Here is a 21,577-nt window from a genome sequence, read left to right on the forward strand (position 1 = left end):
ATTAATAATTCATTTGATTTGATTCGATTTGATTATCATTTACTCCTTTAAATGCTAATTGCTAATGAGTAACGGTTTTTGTATATAAATGCTAATTGCTAATTGCTAATGAATATACATTAATGTTAAAAATCTTTTGATTTGCTCATAAATCCCTATTATATATACTCATATTTTTATTCTTCTTCAATCTCAAAAGCTACTAACTTCTCAGGTAAATATGTTATTTTTTCTCTTATTTACTATAAAGTTTGTTCTTTAGTTGTTGGTGTTTTCTATTGTTCAAATGTTTTGTGTTAATTAACAATTTTATGTAGGTGTTGAGAAGACTTTTCTCATGATAGAGAATAAAAATCATAAGGTTTTATCATCATCTTTCTTTTGTATTCTAATTTGTTTTCTTTGATTCACATCTCACACTATAACAATCATTCTCATATTTAATTTAATATTTTTAAAATTAATATTATAAGATTTGAATGGTTGTTAATCTCTTTTTCTTTGGTTGATACTTAATACTCTCACAATCATTTTTATATTTTTTTAATTTTTTTTAATCAATATGATAAGATTTAATTGATTTTTTAATGTACTTTTGAAACACTTTTTTTTTAGAAATAGCTATAAGCCTATACCATTTTTTTTAATTTAAATAGCAAGGTTAATGAATTCAATGTATTAGTTGCTTTGCTAATCAAATTTGGTTATAATTTTTCCTTCAAAATTGCTACAATAATTTTAATTAGTATGGTAAATTAATGAATTTCAGTTTTAATTAGTTTTTTGAGTTAATTTGGTAATATTTTATCTTAAAATTGTTGCATTGGTCAATTTATAATGAATTCCTTGGTTTGTTAATCTAATTGGTAAAATTACTAACATTATTTTATTTATTTTTTTGGTTTTATTAATATTATTAATATTATTATATTAATTAGTAGATAAGATTGGAAACATAGAATTAATAACAAAATAAATATTTAAAATTTGGTAATAAATAATAATTTAAAACTCTTTAATAGTTTCTCTAATTAATACTAAATGGTTTACTTACAGAATTAATAATAAATATTATATTAAATTAACCAATTATATTACATAATAATTTTTTTTGTATATATATTAAAGGAAATATGATTAAAATTTAAAAATAGAAAAATAATTACAAAAGGCATCCAATTAACAAAATTAAAGAAAATTGCAATCATTAACTTTCACAGTTATAATCACAACCACACTCATATTCATTTATTTTAAATTTTTATAATGTTTTTTGATTTACATGCTAATATTTAATTTGTTTTCTAAATTTGTTATTTGGTTATCTTTGCAGATTTAAATCCGAAAAATATTTATTTTAGCTTATATGTAGAGATATGCAAATTTTATTAATTAATTCATTGCTATCAAATTTGGTAATAATATTTTTTATTTATAATAATATTTATTTTTAATTGGTATGGTAAAAAAAGTAATTTGATTACCTTTTTAGTTTTAAATTTGAATAACTTTTGTTTAGCTTATATTAATTGACTGTTAATCAAATTTGGTAACAACGTTTTTTTAATTACAGTAAGTCAATAGTATTTATTTTTAATTGGTATGGTAAAAATAGTACTAATTTGATTACCTTTTTATGTTTTTGAATAATATTTTTTTAGCTTACATGTTGTGATTTGTAAATTTAATCCATTAATTGATTGTTAATCAAATTCGTTAACAACATTTTTTTCTTAATTACAATAAATCAATTACTAAAATTATTTATCTAATTTTGCTATTACAATTAAACAATATTGATTGAGTGATAGGATTGGAAAGAAAATTTTTCTACAAAATGAATGTTTTTATTTTGATAACAAATAACAATCTAACTAATACAAATGATATGTTAAATAGAATAAATCAGTTTTGCAATTAATTGGCACTTTCTAATTTAATAGTATATATTTTGAATTATTATACTACCTTATTTGATTTTGCTAATATGATCAATTATATTATATTAATTAAATGTCAAGATGGGAATTAAGTTAAAATGGATTGTAGTTTTCTTGATAAAAAACAATTCGGCTTGATCGGTTAATGAATATGAATAAAATTTGACTTCTATATTGATTATGAGTTACAAAAATTTAATTTTTATAAATGCGGCATTAAAATTATTAACATAAAACTTGAAACTTTTAATTTAAATAATTTTTCATATATCTTTCAAAATAATTAAAATGAACATTAATTTGTCAAAATAAAACATAACGACCTATTAAAATTAAACAAATGTATACAATATATGTTAGCTTATAAATAATCAAAAAATTATCCAAATTTTGATAAAAATAAAGGGAGTATCCAAATAAAAAATATAAACAAACCTTTACTAATTGTAATATTTTAATACATTAATAATTAAAAAAATCGTGCAACGCACGGGACTAAAGCTAGTATATATATAAAGCAGGACGTTTTCTCCCTTCGATTGACATGTGGCATTTCCACATGTATATTTCAATATTTTTTCTTTCTTTTAAATGCCAAGTGGCACTAATATTTGCTTTTTAATATTTTTTCTTTTTCTTTTAAATGCCAAGTGGCACTTACATATAAAGCAGGACGTTTTCTCCCTTCGATTGACATGTGGCATTTCCACATGTATATTTCAATATTTTTTCTTTCTTTTAAATGCCAAGTGGCACTAATATTTGCTTTTTAATATTTTTTTCTTTTTCTTTTAAATGCCAAGTGGCACTTATATTTTCTTATTGCATTTAATATCTTTAACTTTTCTAAATAAAACGTTTTACCATTTAATACTCTTGGCTATACTTACCCTTAAACATAGCTAATTGTTTTGATTACTTAATTGTCATATATACTCTTTAAATTCTTGACTATAATTTTCTTTTCTTTATTTGTTTTAAATTCTTTCATTTTTGTTATGGAAATGCAATTAATCACATTAGTTATTTTCGTTATTTTTTTATTAAATTCTTTCAGTTTTGTTATGGATATGAAAATTAATCACACTAATTGCTATCTTTTTGAAAATATAATCATTACTTTTTATACTATGATTTATTACTATTTTTTTAACCATTTAATTGCCACCTTTTTGAAAATAGATTTATTACCTTTTTGATACTATGATTTTTTATTTTTTAACCATTTAACTTTAATTAAAAAGTTAACAATACAACTCCTTCCTATTTAAAACCATTTTTCACAAACATGCAATAAATTACAATGTTACAAAAAAAATTATCTATCTCTTCAACTTCAAGCCATATTTTAAAAATATCTATACAAAAAAATTATGTCTAAATGGATTAAATTTTTTCAAAACTATTATCAATGGTGGAAGTAATTGTAATTTTGAAATTTGGTCTAATAAATTAAATGGTTGAAAATTTATTTATTCAACATTCATTCCAAAACGTATTAGCTACTTGTGGAGGACAAGTTTTGCCTTTAGAAGAAAACTTTAGGAGCTGGGTTGAAAAAACATTTGAGGTGTTACAATTTTCCATTCAATTCACATATTAATTGTTATAAATGACAACAAAATGTAACATCTCAATTAACATACTATATAATAGGTTTTCTATCTACAATCTTTTTTAGATTTTCATATCTTATATCCTTTTAACATATTTACAGAATTGCATAAATTTTCTTTCAAATTATAGTGATAAGTTAATTTGTATTGTTTATTTAATTGTTTGTGTTTATATCATTTCTATGTTTAATTTATTTTTAATATTATTTAATTTATATTTATTTTTTTATTAGGACAACCAATTCTACATCATATGATTTAACTAGAAAATTAAACTTGAAGAAGCAAAAATATAAAATTAAAGCTCGCATTTCTAGATTATGGAATGTAAAATATGATAATGCTAGAGGATCACCAAATATGGAGATGGTTCTTATAAATGAAAAGGTAATCTCATATATTTAAATTTAATAAGTTCTTTTTTTAAATATATTTGTTTTAATAAATGTTCAACGGGAAAATTACATCCGTGCAATAATACATAAAAATATTGCATTTCAATTTCGATTTAAAAGTAAAAAAGGAGACATTTATTTTTTTTCTCAAATTTTAAAGTCACGAACACGAAGGAGAATTATCGTGTTGTAAGCGATAATAAATTCATGATGAGATTTTGAAAAATGAACTATTGTCCACGAATCTGAGAACAATGAACTTCATATTCTTAGACATCGATTTGATTTTTTTTTTAGTTTGACAAGTTGAACTCACGCCACAAAAAAATATTTGTCCTAACAGGTAATCTTCGCATTTATATAATTATAATTTTTAATTTTTCTAGATACCTATTTATCTTGTATTATTTAAAAAAAATACATATGAATTTTAAATTATAGATATCATTAAAAAAGTCATTGGCAAGATTGGAGTGGTGGAAAAAGGAACTAAGAAGGTTCAACTTCAAGATTTGAGGTAGTGTTTTACATTTTATTTAGTATGAGCATTTTACTTTGAAACACGAAATATTAATTGACTGTAAACATTTGTATTAAATAATAATAACAATAATAAATTAAATTACATTAGAAAAATAACAATAGTTCAGTTATTTATATTGATTCCTAAATTGTTTACTGTTTTCTTATAATTTCTCCATTTACATTCTTGATTTCTGATCTTCTGTTTTCTTTCCTTTTTAAAAAAGTCTATAATCATTAATTTTGTTGAAACTGTGCATTTTCAAATTTCACAACTTTCCTACTACATCTTATATATCGACAATAATCAATATTAATTGATGAACGGTTTAATGTAATGTTAGCTTATAAATATAAAATATATTTGTTTAATTTCAATTTTCATAAATATTATATTTATAAGCTAACATACTGATTATATATAGAGCAATAAATGCTTATATTTTCTTATTATTATACAAATAATATCTTCAGATTTAAATAAAATCCCTCCTAACAATCTTTTTTTTAATTACCCAAAAAAAGAAGTAATGAATGGATATTATTAAGGTAATAACAAACACATATTTGGATCTATAAATGCCAATATTTTCTCATGAGAATATGCATCTTGGACTAATGTACATTGTTTGTGTATAATTTTTTTTAATATTATATAATTCAGCTATATATATTTAATCATTAAATAAATTAAAACATTAAATAAATTAAAACATTAAAAATATATAATTAAATAGAAATTAAGAATATTTTAATCATCTCCTTTTGAATTTAATAATATTATATTAATTGATTTATAAAGTTTATTTGTAATGCTAACCTAACATGGAAACAATTAATTACTAATGTTTATTTTTTTTATGGAAACAGTTAACTCTTCACATTTTTTCTTTTAAATTTTCATTGTATTTCATTTTAATTAGTATGATAAAATTAATAACTTTAATGCATCAACTGGTTGTTACTCTAATTTGGTACCATTCCTTTTTAAATCGTTACTATAACATTTTTTTCCCTAAAACTTCTATAACGTTTTCTTCAACTCTTTTATTGAAAATTTATTGAAAATAACGTTTCTTTAATTAAAACTATCTGATATGGTATGATTATTGAATTTAATACTCTCCTTTTTTAAGTTGTTATTCTCTGCTCTTATATATAATAATCAACCCTTCACCCTTTTTTTTACTAGCTAGGATTAGTTATTTGTTGTTATTTCTTTTCATATTCTTGTTGTATCATTTGTTTTTAGGTTGTTTGTAATAAATTTTGCATCTTTGTTCATAAGTTTGTTATTCTTTGTCCTCTTATTGTGAATTTAACTTTACTCTATTATATTATTCACTTATAGAAAATATGTGAGAAACAAATACGAAGTGTCAACTGCATTTCACTCTTTCAAGTGGATCTAAATCTTCTAATGGAAAAGCAATGTCTTAAAGTTAAATCAAATGAATGCAAGGAAAGAAGAAGAAATTTTTATTTGCATGTATCTAAATCTGTAATTTATGCATCGAGCAAAATGCCGATGATAATAATTATTTTTTAATTTTTATTTTATTTTATTTTCTTTGAATTTATGTATATGTGATCGAGCAATGTAATTTTGACGATTTTTTTATTTGTTTATTCAATTTTCTTTTCTAAAAGTCTCGACTTTGCACTCTCTCATTTACTATCACAGAAATGATAACTCTCTTTTTGTTGTCTAACTTTATTTATTTGCTAACTTAATATGAAAATTATAAGTTATTAATTTAATTTATTTGCTAACTTAATCTGAAAATATTTAATTAATTATTAATATATTCCCATAGTTGGTCGGATACTTAGTTTGATTTAATAGATATATTAGCATAATTACAATTGTAATTTAAAATTCATTGTCCCGCCTTTTAAAATTGTATAGATGTTTTTTTTATAAATTATTTTTGAGTTGTCTTTTAGATAATTTTATTATAAAAAGTAAAGAATCATATTTACTTCATGGTTCTTTTACTTAGATTTCTTAGTATTGAAACTTCTTAAACATTAATTATTTTGATAATTTTGTTTGGTTCTCACCTTTTTCTTCTTAAAAATTCTTTCATTTGTCAAAATTAATTTACCAATAATCTACTTAAAAGAAATATTACTTTAATTGCTTTGATTACAATTTATAGACTTTCCTTTTCCATTTCTTTATTGGTAAAAATTTAAATTTGACAATAAATATAACAAGAAGGGCTTTCCTTTCTTTGATCTATATTTTTTTTTGGAAACGAGGACTCACTCTATTGAGCCGAAACTCAATATCTATATTTATAAAATACTACAATAAAAAAAAATACTAAAATACTAATTATATTTTTATTTATGATTTTTTATCTCCTACTAAAAATAATTTGCTGAGACAAATTGAATTACAAAAAGTTTTTTTAATAAATTTACTAATTTGTAGTAGTAATATATTAATACTTAAAAATTTATAGTTATAATTTTATTTATTTATATTTGGTAAAGAAAATTATTTTTATGTTTTTCCTTTTATTAACATAACACTAGCTAATAGTTAAGTAATTGTGATTTTTTTATCTTACACTAATTATTTTACCGATCTATTTTTAATAATTTTATTGATATGAAATTTCAATTTTCATTACATTAGATAAAAAAAATTATCATATTTTCTATAAACCTTACTTACATGACTTCTTATTTTTGGTAACTTTAATGAGAAAAATTATTCTCATATCATTTTTTGGTAATATTACACTATTTTAGTTAATGATTAATAATTCATTTGATTTGATTTGATTATCATTTACTCCTATAAATGCTAATTGCTAATGAGTAACGGTTTTTGACTTTTTGTATATAAATGCTAATTGCTAATGAATATATATTAATGTTAAAAATCTTTTGATTTGCTCATAAATCCCTATTATATATACTCATATTTTTATTATTCTTCAATCTCAAAAACTACTAACTTCTCAGGTAAATATGTTATTTTTCTCTTATTTACTATAAAGTTTGTTCTTTAGTTGTTGGTGTTTTCTATTGTTCAAATGATTTGTGTATAATGTTTTATAGTCATCTTTTTTTTGTATTCTAATTTATTTTCTTTAATTTACATCTCACACTATAACAATTATTCTCATATTTGATTTAATATTTTTAAAATTAATATTATAAAATTTGAATGGTTGTTAATCTCTTTTTCTTTGGTTGATACTTGATACTCTCACAATCATTTTTATATTTTTTATATTTTTTATATTTTTTTAATCAATATGATAAAATTTAATTGATTTTTTAATCAACTTTTGAAACATTTTTTTTTTGAAATAGCTATAAGCCTGCACCATTTTTTTTTAATTTAAATGGAAAAGTTAATGAATTCAATGTATTTGTTGCTTTGTTAATCAAATTTGGTTATAATTTTTCCTTCAAGATTGCTACAATAATTTTAATTAGTATGGTAAATTAATGAATTGTAGTTTTAATTAGTTTTTTGATTTAATTTGGTAACATTTTTATCTTAAAATTGTTGCATTGGTCAATTCATAATAAAGTCCTTGGTTTGTTAATCTAATTGGTAAAATTACTAACATTATTTTATTTATTTTTTTGTTTTATTAATATTATTATTATTATTATATTAATTAATAGGTAAGATTGGAAATGTAGAATTAATAACAAAATAAATATTTTAAATTTGGTAATAAATAATAATTTAAAGCTCTTTAATAGTTTCTCTAATTAATACTAAATGGTTTAGTTACAAAATTAATAATAAATATTATTATATTATTATATTAAATTAACCAATTATATTACACAATAATGTTTTTTGTATATATGTTAAAGGAAATATGATTAAAATTTAAAAGTAGAAAAAAATTACAAAAGGCATCAACCAATTAACAAAATTAAAGAAAATTACAGTCATTAACTTTCACAGTTATAATCATAACCACACTCATATTCATTTATTTTAAATTTTTATATTGTTTTTTAATTGACATGATAATATGTAATTTATTTTTTAAATTTTTTATTTGGTTATCTTTGCAGCTTTAAATCCGAATAATATTTCTATTAGCTTATATGTAAAGATATGCAAATTTAATTCATTAATTCATTACTATCAAATTTGGTAACAATTTTTTTAATTTATAATAATATTTATTTTTAATTGGTATGGTAAAAAAAGTAATTTGGTTACCTTTTTAGTTTTAAATTTGAATAACTTTTGTTTAGCTTATATTAACTGATTGTTAATTAAATTTGATAACAACGTTTTTTTAATTACAGTAAGTCAATAGTATTTATTTTTAATTGGTATGGTAAAAATAGTACTAATTTGATTACCTTTTTATGTTTAAATTTTAATAAATTTTTTTAGCTTACATGTTGTGATTTGCAAATTTAATCCATTAATTGATTGTTAATCAAATTCGTTAACAATATTTTTTTCTTAATTACAATAAATCAATTACTAATATTATTTTATCTAATTTTGCTAATATAATTAAACAATATTGATTGAGTGATAGAATTGGAAAGAAAAATTTGCTACAAAATGAATGTTTTTATTTTGATAAAAAATAACAATCTAACTAATACAAATGATATGTTAAATAGAATAAATCAGTTTTGCAATTAATTGGCACTTTCTAATTTAATAGTATATATTTTGAATTGTCATACTACCTTATTTGATTTTACTAATATGATCAATTATATTATATTAATTAAATGTCAAGATGGGAATTAAGTTAAAATGGATTGTAGTTTTTTTGATAAAAACAATTCGGCTTGATTGGTTAATAAATATGAATAAGATTTGACTTCTGTATTGGTTATGAGTTACAAAAATTTAGTCTTTATAAATGCGGCATTAAAATTATTAATATAAAACTTGAAACTTTTAATTTAAATAATATTTCATATATCTTTCAAAATTATTAAAATGAACATTAATTTGTCAAAATAAAACATAACGACCTATTAAAATTAAACAAATGTATACAATATATGTTAGCTTATAAATAATCAAAAAATTATCCAAATTTTGATAAAAAAAAAGGGAGTATCCAAATAAAAAATATAAACAAAGCTCTACTAATTATAATATTTTAATACATTAATAATTAAAAAAAATCGTGCAACGCACGGGACTAAAGCTAGTTTCTTCATATAACTCGACAAGATGTATAAAGGAATATACATTATAGATTGCACATATGAAATTTGAAGCAAGTAAGAGAGAAAGGGTCTGTTCCAATGGGCGGATTTTAAAGAATAAGTTGATATTTTAAAAATGGCCTAATGCTATAAAAAAACATCCAAATTTTAACTCCTTTTCAATTTGACCCCTATGTTATAAGATCGTCAATTGTACTTAAATCTAAACCAGATTTCAATTGCACCCCCAATTTTTAATTTTGGAGGATTTCCTTATTTAAGGGATGAAATCATTCAAACACACTAAATCTCACCCTTTTCCATAAATAAGTCTCTCCCTTTAAAATCTAATTTAAAAATTTTACTCAATTCAAAATTAATTTAAAATCTTAATTAATTCTAGATATGTTGTTAATATTTTAAATTTTATTTAAAAATAAATTAAAAACCGTTATATTTCTCCAACCCAGCTACCTCCCTCTGACCGTCCGACCCGCCGTGTCCCTCCGGCGAACATGCCCTAGGTTGTTCGCCTCGAGAAAAACGAAAGCAGAGTCGAAAAAAGACGGCAGATCTATGGAGGGCGGTGATGAATATTTATTATACTTATAATAATTGAATATGTATTAAATAAAAATATATTATTAATTTTGAACTTATATGGAGAAGAGCTTTTTTTAATTATAATATTATGAACTATTTAAAATATATGTTAAAATATTAAATATTTTTTTCGAATGAAAAAAAGATGAATACTTGAGGTTCAACTGAAAACCAAATGTGTAGATTTGGACATAATTGACGATTTTATAATGTTGGGAGAAATTAAAAACAGGTTAAAAGGTGGGTGTTTTTTTCGAGCATTACGCCTTAAAAATGAACAAAGGTTCAACGCGGCCCGCAAACTTGTATCTTGGGATCAAATTAGGCCATTTAGCTTTTTGGATCAATTAGATCCAAAACTTGTATTTTCAGAATCAAATAAGTCCATTTTAACTTTTTGGATCAACTGGATCTCTAAATTCGCATTTTAAAGTCAAATAAGTCCACATTTTGAAGTATATAATTTTGAAATTATTTGCCCTAAATTGAGAGAGATTAGAGGTTGATTGGCCCAAAAATTAAAATGGATTTATTTGACCTCGAAAATACAGATTTTGCGGTCTAATTTATCTAAAAAATTAAAATAAATTTATTTAATCCCGAGACATAAATTTGAGAGTCACATTTACCTTTTATTCCTTAGAAAATCAAACCTGATTAACTCCTCTAATCCAAAAGGGTAGAAAAATCGAAGTAAAAACTCAATTTAATCCCTTAATGAAGGGGATAAAGTGACAATCGACAACACATTTATTGCATGATGTAGAATTAAAGAAATTAGATATTTACATGTAAAGTAAGTTATTAAATAATTGTCACAATGATAAATTTTTCATCTATATATTACTAATTAATACAAACAATTATTCATAATTAACTTACACATAAAGGAAGACCTCATGTCTTTCACATGTTAACATGTACTTTATACTTTGAGAAAAAAAACATGTCCTTTATATGACCATTTTCATACATTTCATATTTAACTCAATTTAATTATGGGATACTGATTTTGTATAATACACTAACTTATATATAAATAAATTAAATATAGAGTGGTATGATTGATATATTTATTTTATAGAAGTTTGTTACTTTTGAATAATTTCACTCACTCACGACGAGCCACCGTCTACTATCAAAAAACTAGAAAATGAACGATAAAAATAAATATATAAAAATAATTTATAAATCATCATCAGACGTATATAAGAAGAGTAGAAGATGGTTGACTGGCTCTCCTCAACCGGAGGAAGAAGCTTTACCCCTCAATTAATAAAAGAGGAGAAACAAATGTTTATGATTTAAAATCTGTGTTTTTTATTAATTCTTTAAATATAATAAAGTATTATTTTAATTTTTAAAATTATTCTTCAATCAATTAAATTATTAAATAACTAAATAATCATATAAAATCCTGGTTTTACGAAATTAGTCGTAAAAGTAATGATACATTTAGTTTTTAAAATGTTAAATAATTTATTTATTTAAAATTAGAGCAAATAATTTGTCATTTAGCTAAAAAAAGTAAAAAAATTAGCCGAACAACATGCCGTTTGAAAAACGAACACCAAATAGTTTTGTCAATTAAAATTTTGACCCCCCGCGATAATTTATTTATTCTTTATTTATGATCAACTTTTAATTTCGTAAAATTGTATCTATTGTGATAAATTTATCTCGATTGAAAAAAGTTAGATTTGGTCATAAATAAAATAACATTATTTTGTTATATATAAATATATCTAATCGACTACAATTAAAATATACTTTTTATAATTATACCAAATTTAATGTTTAAAAAAGTTTCATAAAATAAAAATTATTGATTTTTTCGAATGGTTAAGCATTAAATAAATGTAATATTTTAAAAACAGTTCAATAATTTAAAATACTTGGAATATTTTCGAAAAAAGAAACTACTTGAAAAAAAAAACCACTCCTAATTTTAGAACCGACAGAGTAAATAAATGCGTGTGCATGGGCAGTGAATGGATTTAGGAGGATCACATGGCTCTATATTAAGCAAAATGGTTAGCTGGGTTCGTTGGTCATATTATGTGCCACATTGAGCGCTGTAAATATCAGATTCTACCTTCTAATTTTAGAGTATGCACCTTTTCTAGAAAAAATAAAGTTATAAATATTTAAATTTCAAAATCAAATAAAACCATTTCACCAAAAATCGCAAACTTCACCTTTAAAGAAGAATGTTAATATTATAATATACAATCACGCTAAACTAATAAATTAATTAGTCAAAAAAGTTATCCATATATTTATAATATTTTTTATGATTTTCTATTTTGTATAACAACATTTTTTTAGTGTATGGGTCACTTTCCTCACTATCAATAATAGTACTAAAAGAAAAAAAATACATAAATAGACTTTCAATTATATACAAAATATAATCATAATAAAAAAAAAACTCTAATTTTTTAAGACTAATTAAAAACAAAACAGAACTCTATAATTCAATGATTCACATTCTAGCCTTCTAGGTGTAAAGAAATACGACAAAATTGTACTAAGATATGGGGGGGGCCTTGTGTCATAAAGAATGAACAAGGGGTGAACTTGTTTTTTAAATTTATATCTTTATTCAAATAAGTTTATTTTAATTTTTTTAGATTAATTAAATGTTCAAACTTATATGGATCAATTAGATTTTTAATTTTTTTAAATTTAGGTCAAGTAACCATTGCGTGACTTAATTGACCTTCAAGATATAAGTTTAGGAATCTAGTTGATTGTAAGATGAAAAATGACTTACTTGATCCGAAAACACTAATTAAAAAATTTAATTAATCCTAAAAAGGTTAAAATAGATTTATTTAATTTCAAAATACAAATTTAAAGACCATGTTAACCTTTTCCTCAAAAATTAATTGGAATAATTTATTGAAGCCCAAACGGTTGCGGCTTTAAGGGAATTTCATACCAAAAATGGTAGAAACTATAGCTGTAGAGAGGCTCTCAGCTGGTTAAGTGAAAGTCCTATTATTTTATAAGAGAACTGCTTAATTGTGTATTGATCCATTTAACAAAGATTGTATTACTATGTCTAGTTTATTATTTTTATATGATAATCTGCGACTAATTATGCACATAATTTTGCATAAACATATCATATCATCAAAATGGTTGGACACTTTCATAAATTTTTTATTTCTATTATTGCTTTTGATTAAAATTAATAAAATTCTATTTATAGTTATAAAAAACGCGCTACTGTATAGATATTGTTATTCAACATTTTTTATTATTATACCGTTTGTCGTGGCATTAAAAAAATAAAGGAATTCAATTCTTTATTTAGATTATGTGTTTTTAGAAAAGATTGAATAGCATTTTACGAGCATAGAGTGCATGAGCAAATTAGTAATGTTTGAGAGAGAGAAATTATACACTTATGACATAAAAGCATAAATGGACATATTTGTCACTAGATGAGAGAAGAATCAAGAAGCAGTTTTTTGTGGTCTTTTGAAAGGAAAGTGTATCCCTTTAATATTTTCACATTAAATGAAACTTTATAACGGATTTGAATCTCTTTGAGATCAATGATACTTTTAAAATAAGGAAAATAATCTTACTAAAAAACTAGCACAAAAGTTGTGGTTAAAGAAAATTTTAAGTTTAATAGTAGGAGTTATTAAGAGCATCTTAAAAAACTCATTAAAATAGTAAAATCTTCTAATAAAAATATATGATAATATATTATACACGGATTGGGATTCCCTCAAGTTCAAATGAACTTGAGGGGGTCATATTCACGATCTACACCGTCCATTATAAAATGAACGGTGTAGATTAATTTAATTGGAATTATACTTTTGTGATCTATACCGTTCATTTTGTAATTGACGGTGTAGATCGTGAACATGACCTCCTCAAGTTCATTTTGAACTTGAGGGAATCCTAATCCATTATACATACATTGAGCACTCTATTTTATAAATTTAAAGTAAGAGTAGAAGTGTAGTTAGAAAATTTCGTTAAAAGTGAACGAAAATTATAATCGACTATTTTTTTCATAACAATCATAATAAAAGCTTATAATCAAAAAAATATTATTTAAAAAAACTTGTGTTTCCGAACAATTTTGACCATGGTGAACGCAACGCACGGCTTCGCCACCGAGTGAGTGTGAGTTTGACTATAAACTTGACTGAATTTCACCTTTTATTTCATGTCTCATTATTTAGAAATTCAAAATCGATTAACTATTTTTTATCTATTGAATTAAATTAAAAATTATGAATAAAAATATTTACTTTTTATTTTTAAGACACTATGAATTTTAATTTAAAAATTCTTTATTATATAAAATACCATTGTAGATGTTCTTAGGTTGCATATATATATATATATATATATATATATATATATATATATATATATATATTCATTATTACACACTTGTCTACAGCTCAAATCATCACTATATTAGATAAAATTGCATCATTAGTAAAGTTTTTATTTTAAATTAAATAATTTATTTTTGATATTTTTAGTTATGAATTAAATAAGATATAGCTATATAATTGCATAGGGCTATAATATAAAATATTATTAGAATTGATATTTAGATGTATTAAAATAGAAAATTCTTATTAATTTTTCATTTAATAATAACTTAAAATGGGGTGAACATAGTTATCTTACAATTCAAACTATATGTTTGCAATTAATTTTCTTTAAGTTGAATGATATCCAACAATTAAAACTATACGTTACAATTAATTTCATGAGAAAACTAAATTAGTACTATTACGATGAAGAAGAAAAAAACCTAAAATTCAAACGAATGAAGAAGCTGATGGCCACATCTACCGTAAAAGAATTCATCTAACCCTAATCCACGTGGCCATCAGTCATCCGTCCATCAAACCTACCCATTTCTCTCTATATATATATACTAGTACGCAACCCTCGCGATGCTTCGGGATTGACTATTTTTCAATTAAAATAATCGCAGTAAAGGAGCACTTTTAATAATAAAAATATTAATTAGGAAAAAAAATTTATTTAATTATACCAATACGTATAATTATATTGATAAAAATAAAAATGTTCGATTTTGAGCCCAGTAAAACTTTTCCATGCATCAGATATACTTTATGGTGATGAATTACCATTCCAAGACTTCAAAAATATATTTGATAAATGGCAAAGAACGTGAGAAACAACTATTTGTAAAATACATATATGCTTAGTTAGTGTCTATACTCGGTGAGTCATATTAAGCAAAGCAGTTTTTGACATATAAAAGCCATAGACAATCAATACTATCAATGGACATCATCCGAGTTTGTGACTTGTTAAGTATATTAAAAGAATTATAATTTTAATGTATTCTCAAGATTTACGTAAAACTTCTGCAGATGAGGGCTCTTGCAACCGTTATAGAATATGACTTATCTGACGATAAAAGCTCATCAAGAGCCCTAGGAATTATTTGAGGCACGAAGTATAACAACAAAGCCGGAAGCAAAAAAGTTAAGTTTTAATTATCTCGCTTACCACTGTATGCATCTAGCAGGTCTCAGTTTTACCATAAGCAAATAAGCACACAGTATACCAATCAAGTGCAGGACATCACCAGTGATATATAGAAACAATACAATAATGAAATAGAAATTTTAATATTATAATGATGTCTCAGTTAATAAAAGCATAAATATAAATAATAATGATAATAATAAAAGTAGACTTATAATAACCCTTAGAGATAAATACCAGAAATATAATTATACTTTTTCTATTATCTAATAGAAAAGGAATTTTTATGTTTTTAATTGGTTAAAACCTTAACCATAAAACTATTTTACATTTCTATATCTAATACACTACAAAGGCAGCGTAGTTTTCATCTTATTTTATAACATGAACAATCTTATGTCTAATTGGATCAGCCTTCGCCATTTAAAAAGACACATAACATGTCCAAAATATTGATGTAGAACCGTGACAGATGAGCTTCAAGGCGGTCATGCCCTAATTCCTGCAGAATGAATAATTAGATGTATTAGTGAAGTTGTAAATCCGATGATAGCTTCAATTTGGACATTCTTTTATTAAAATGGTTCAAAATAGAAGACAAATAAACAAAAATCTAGAAGACCTGAAAAATGTTGTCATGGTAATAACACAAGAGAGGAAAGAACATGCAGACGATTGATCTATGGTACAATTCAACTTCCAAAATCTGAAACAAAAATATTATCAGAACAGTGAATCAATGATCAGGTTTGAGCATCTTCAAAATTTTAAATTTTTTAACTGATACTTTTCTCGAATTGGGAATGATCCATAAAACGGCGAAAGAACCTAAGAGCTCCAAAAGTTAGGAAATCCATATCCACAAAAGCGACAACATAAACTTAAAAATACACAAATCTGAAGCATCACAAGAAAGCAAGCATCCGAGTTTATAATGCTTAAACAAAAAAAAAATTACAATTATTTATATCACTTAATCAATATTAATGACATAGAAATGGATATAAAGCAATTATTCTACTGCTTATTCACCTATTTGAAGTTTTCTCAATCTTAGTTATAATCCATGTATTATTATATTCAGAAAAAGTGAATATGTTCATATTCCAATGGGGTAAGCATTCATAAACTATTATATAAACTATAGAAATGCATCAAATGTAAGTGAACAGTTATAAATTCATACATATAATGTTATGGATTTCTGAGGAATCAGCGAGTTACCTTGCATTCTCTTTTCACAGGAAACTTTAGCTTCTCTCCCTTTTGCTGGAATGAAATTGGCAATAATGTTTAACGACCTAAAAATGGTGAAGCAAATAGTAAAAATAAAAGATCTCTTCTTGCTGCCAATGATCTTCCTTCAGCAGAAGATTGCAATTGGCTGAAACAGTGGATCGTTCTCAAATCAACCAAATGACACTGATACTTCAAGGCTCCGATCTGAAGCAGCTGTCTCTCCATCTGATCATGTAATAATAAAATAATAATCCAACCAAGAAACAGAATGACAACTCAATAGTACCAAAATTACTTTTGAATTTTACAGTCAAAATATGAAAATCAATCACCAGTCTAAAACAAAATAAAGCCAAGATCAAATGGATAACTTAATTTGAAAAAGAAGGGAAATTACCTTGGTAGCAATTAGCTGCAGGGAAATGTAATTAGGTGCTTGGCAGGTAAAATTATGTTGATGAACTAAGCGAGCAGGTTGTTTGTCTCTTAGCCTCGTTGAGAGAGTCGGAGGTTGAACAAAAACAAACCTCTAAAAGAATTAAGCATCACCATCTTCATAGAAATTGAGCAAATTAGGGTTTGGATCTATTGCAATTTGCAAACAATTCGTATCAGGAAAAAAAAGCCATTAAAGCAGAAGTGAGAACGAAGAAAATAAGCAAGAGATCGAAAATAAGGGGGGGACTGAAGCAAAAAGAAGCTAAGGCAACCTTAGCAAGTGGAAGAAAGACGGTTAAAAAAATGGAGGAAAATCGAAAGAAACACGAATAAAGATAAATGGCAAAAACGAATTTTCTTAATCAATAATGGGTAAAAAGGTAAAGTTGAACCCAAAACACTGTTCAATGTACAGTGTTTTTGGGTTCTACTTTATACTATAATATATAGATATGAAATGCCAATCAATCACTCATAACTACACTTTTCCTCTACCACAGTTACTAAACTATCTCTTTCCCTTTTCTTTTGTACTGGTTTTAAGTATATATAGATCCTCCTTTTTTGGAAGTGAACACATCACTTGCAAGCAATAATGGCTACTACACCATCAATCGAGGACATCAGAAAAGCTCAGAGGGCCCATGGTCCGGCCACCATCTTAGCCATTGGCACCGCCACCCCTGCCAACTGGGTTGATCAGGCTGATTATCCTGATTACTATTTCAGGATCACCAACAGTGAACACATGACTGATTTGAAAGAAAAATTCAAGCGCATGTGTACGTTCATTTCTCACTCTTTATATAATACAAAACGTGAAAATTCCTCGGTTCATAATGACCTATATATTCTCACGTGTCGAGTTATTATGAGAATGGTTCCCATCTAGTCAAGAAATTTTCTTGATTAGGTTATATATGTTGATATGTTTTTTTGCTTTTATTATGAATTACTTCTTGCATTCTCTTGATTGTTATGATATTCAAGAAGATGCAAGAAAAGTATTTTTTTTTCATTAGTATCATCAAGAAAAATGATAAAACTTGCATGAGTTTCTTGATGACGGTTATTCTTGATCACGAAACAAAAATATATATCGTTTTTCATTGAAATGTAATTAACTTAATTATCAAACGGGATTGATATATATAAACAACATGATTTGTTTCTAATCTTTTATAGTATTATAATCATTATGTCATTCCAAAACTATTTTGTACCACGAACATTTTTCAAGTTTTAAATCTTATAGTCAAGAAATTCTCTTGATCTAAGTTGTAAATGTGTTAATACTTTTTTTATGATTTTATAATCACTTCTTGCATTTTTCTTGATTGTTATGATCAAGAAAATGCAAGAAAAGTGTATCTTTTATTCCTATGATAAAGAAAAGGAAATATAAAGTAAAACTTGGCGAGAGTTTTCTTGAAGGTGAATTCTTGATCAAGAAATCAAAAAATACAATCACGTAAGCGTTTTCATAAAAATGTAATTAACTTAGCAAATGGGATAATGACCTAATTATGATCATTATGTCATGTCTATGCCAATTATGGATGAAAACAACATGGTATGTTTTTAATACTTTTATATTTCTATATTATATAGTCATTATATGTTATTTATCTAAAAAATTACTTATGTTACTTTCAAACTATTTTGTGCGTACGGATACTTTTTTTGGAGTTTTAAGTTTTGGATTTCAAGTTCCGCATTTGACAATAACTTTAAAACTTTAAAACTCGATTTTTCTTCTTTCCAACATTTTTGTAAACGACAAGAACATTACTGTCGTATCTGTCACTAACTCTACTTGTCGTTGTTTGTGGTAATTACAGGCGAGAAGTCGATGATCAGAAAAAGACATATGCACGTAACTGAGGAGATTCTGACGGAGAATCCAAATTTGAGTGCATATTGGGAGCCGTCGCTTGACGTCCGGCAAGACATTGTGGTGGTGGAGGTGCCTAAATTAGGCAAAGAAGCGGCCGCAAAAGCCATTAAAGAATGGGGCCAACCCAAATCCAAGATCACCCACCTTATCTTCTGCACCACTTCCGGCGTCGACATGCCCGGTTGCGACTACCAGCTCACCAAACTCCTCGGCCTCCGTCCCTCCGTCAAACGTTTCATGATGTATCAGCAGGGTTGCTTCGCCGGAGGTACGGTCATTCGTCTTGCAAAAGACTTAGCTGAGAATAACAAAGGTGCTAGGGTTCTCGTTGTTTGCTCGGAGATAACTGCGGTTACTTTCCGTGGTCCGTCGGATAAGCATTTGGATTCTTTAGTCGGCCAAGCTTTATTCGGCGACGGAGCTGGGGCTTTAATTATTGGGGCGGATCCTGACACGACAATTGAGCGTCCGCTTTTTCAAGTTGTCTCGGCGGCTCAGACGATTCTCCCGGACTCACACGGTGCTATTGACGGTCACTTACGTGAAGTAGGGTTAACGTTTCACTTGCTTAAAGATGTACCCGGGCTGATCTCGAAGAACATAGAGAAAAGCTTAGTGGAAGCATTTTCTCCGATTGGTATTAATGACTGGAACTCTATCTTCTGGGTAGCTCACCCGGGCGGTCCGGCGATTCTTGACCAGGTCGAGTTGAAACTCAATTTAAAACCAGAGAAAATGAAAGCTACACGACAAGTTCTAAGTGAATATGGGAATATGTCTAGTGCATGTGTGTTGTTTATTTTGGATGAAATGAGGAAAAAATCAGTTGAGGAAGGAAAATCCACCACCGGAGAAGGGCTGGACTGGGGTGTACTATTCGGGTTTGGGCCGGGTCTAACGGTGGAGACGGTGGTTCTGCACAGTGTCCCAACAGAGTCGGTAATTCACTGAGGTGCAGCTGGAAGAGGACTTGAAGTGATGGAGGGCAAAGTTGGAACTGAAAATTGTTATTATAAAATAATGAGAAGACAAGCTTGTTGAATTAGTAGTGGGATTAGTACTGAAGTATAAGCAATTAAGTTTGTTAAAATTGAACTTTTTTTTACTGTGTATTTTCATTTCTGCTGTATGCAACTGCTGTTTCTATCAAAAAATATATGTAACAATATTATTCAAAAATTAATGAAATGTGATTATTATAATATGCTGGTTAATTGATCCCATATAAGTTAATATTTGATAAATGATAAACTGACAATTTTATACTCAAAAGTTATTAATTTATCTTACTCTCTATAAATTACTATTGAACATGCTAATTAAAAAAAGAAAATTACTATTTAATCCACCATTTTATATCAATTTAATTGTCCTTCGTTACGTGATAGCATTTAATTCGTTTAATTATCCTCCAAAAATGTATATCTCAAATACCAATTTTTAATCCATCTACTCTTTTAATGTCATGTCAGGTGGATTAAAAAACAGAGTTGTATATATATATATATATCACTACTCTTAAAAATTATAGACACCATTAATTTTAAGGTTAATTCATAAAATATCACGTTTCATTTTAATCATAATTTTCAAAAGTTGTCATATAAAACTATGATTTTTCATTTTTATCTAAATCTATCACGTCTATATTTTTCGGTGTATTATTACCTTTCATTTTTTTTCAAATTATCCGTCAGATTCCGGTGGTCAAGTAAGTAAAAATACACCGGAAAATAATTTGGTGATAGATTTGGAAAAACATAAAAGAAAGGGTCAACGGGCCCCCTAAACTTGTGTCACGGGGTCATCTAACCCAATTTATACTTTTTTGAGCAAATAACCCCAAAAATCTTCATTTTCGGGTCAAGTAACCCCATAATTGTATTTTTAAAACGCGTAAAATACAAATCGGAGGTGAGGGATACAAAAAAGTAATTAGATACTTCCCTAATTGTTGCGATATAATTATCCTAAATCTGTTTTTTAAAATAAAAATATAAATTATAGGGTTATTTGACCCAAAAATGAAGAGTTTTAGGGTTAGTTGCTCAAAAAAGTATAAATTGGGCTAGATGACCCCGTGTCACAAGTTCAGGGGGCGCGTTGACCCTTTGTTCAAACATAAAACATGCTTTTATGTGGAAATTTTTAAAGATCGTGATTAAAATAAAATTTTTTTATAAAGATTGTGATTTTTTATAAAATTAACTCTTAATTTTATGATTTTTTCATCACCAATACAGCTAA

At 25.4% G+C, this 21,577-nt stretch overlaps 1 protein-coding gene and 1 long non-coding RNA gene across 3 annotated transcripts; one reads left to right on the plus strand and one right to left on the minus strand.

Annotated features, from left to right (window-relative positions):
* Nucleotides 1-15,990: 15,990 nt before the first annotated feature.
* On the minus strand, nt 15,991-17,771 carry LOC126682370 (uncharacterized). 2 transcript variants are annotated; one of them, XR_007641430.2, is made up of 4 exons: nt 17,393-17,771; nt 16,981-17,220; nt 16,379-16,462; nt 15,991-16,258 (listed from the first exon to the last, which is right to left on the minus strand). It is a non-coding gene; the product is annotated as an uncharacterized LOC126682370 (long non-coding RNA). The 2 variants fall into 2 exon arrangements; XR_007641431.1 differs by lacking the exon at nt 16,379-16,462 and having other exon boundaries at nt 17,393-17,767.
* Nucleotides 17,772-17,898: 127 nt separating this feature from the next.
* On the plus strand, nt 17,899-20,532 carry LOC126682368 (chalcone synthase 2). The gene is made up of 2 exons (XM_050378020.2): nt 17,899-18,215; nt 19,275-20,532. Exons 1-2 carry the CDS (start codon nt 18,029-18,031, stop codon nt 20,279-20,281), a joined length of 1,194 nt encoding a protein of 397 aa, XP_050233977.1. The 5' UTR covers nt 17,899-18,028; the 3' UTR covers nt 20,282-20,532.
* Nucleotides 20,533-21,577: the final 1,045 nt, after the last annotated feature.

Source organism: Mercurialis annua, linkage group LG5 (genome assembly GCF_937616625.2).
Source record: "Mercurialis annua linkage group LG5, ddMerAnnu1.2, whole genome shotgun sequence".
NCBI lineage: Eukaryota > Viridiplantae > Streptophyta > Magnoliopsida > Malpighiales > Euphorbiaceae > Mercurialis > Mercurialis annua.

Excerpts from the sequence above, each read along its gene's own strand:
- LOC126682368 (XM_050378020.2), top strand. The coding sequence starts at position 18,029 with ATGGCTACTACACCATCAATCGAGGACATCAGAAAAGCTCAGAGGGCC. Across the intron at positions 18,216-19,274 it reads AGAAAAATTCAAGCGCATGT|GCGAGAAGTCGATGATCAGA; the intron begins GTACGTTCATTT and ends TGGTAATTACAG.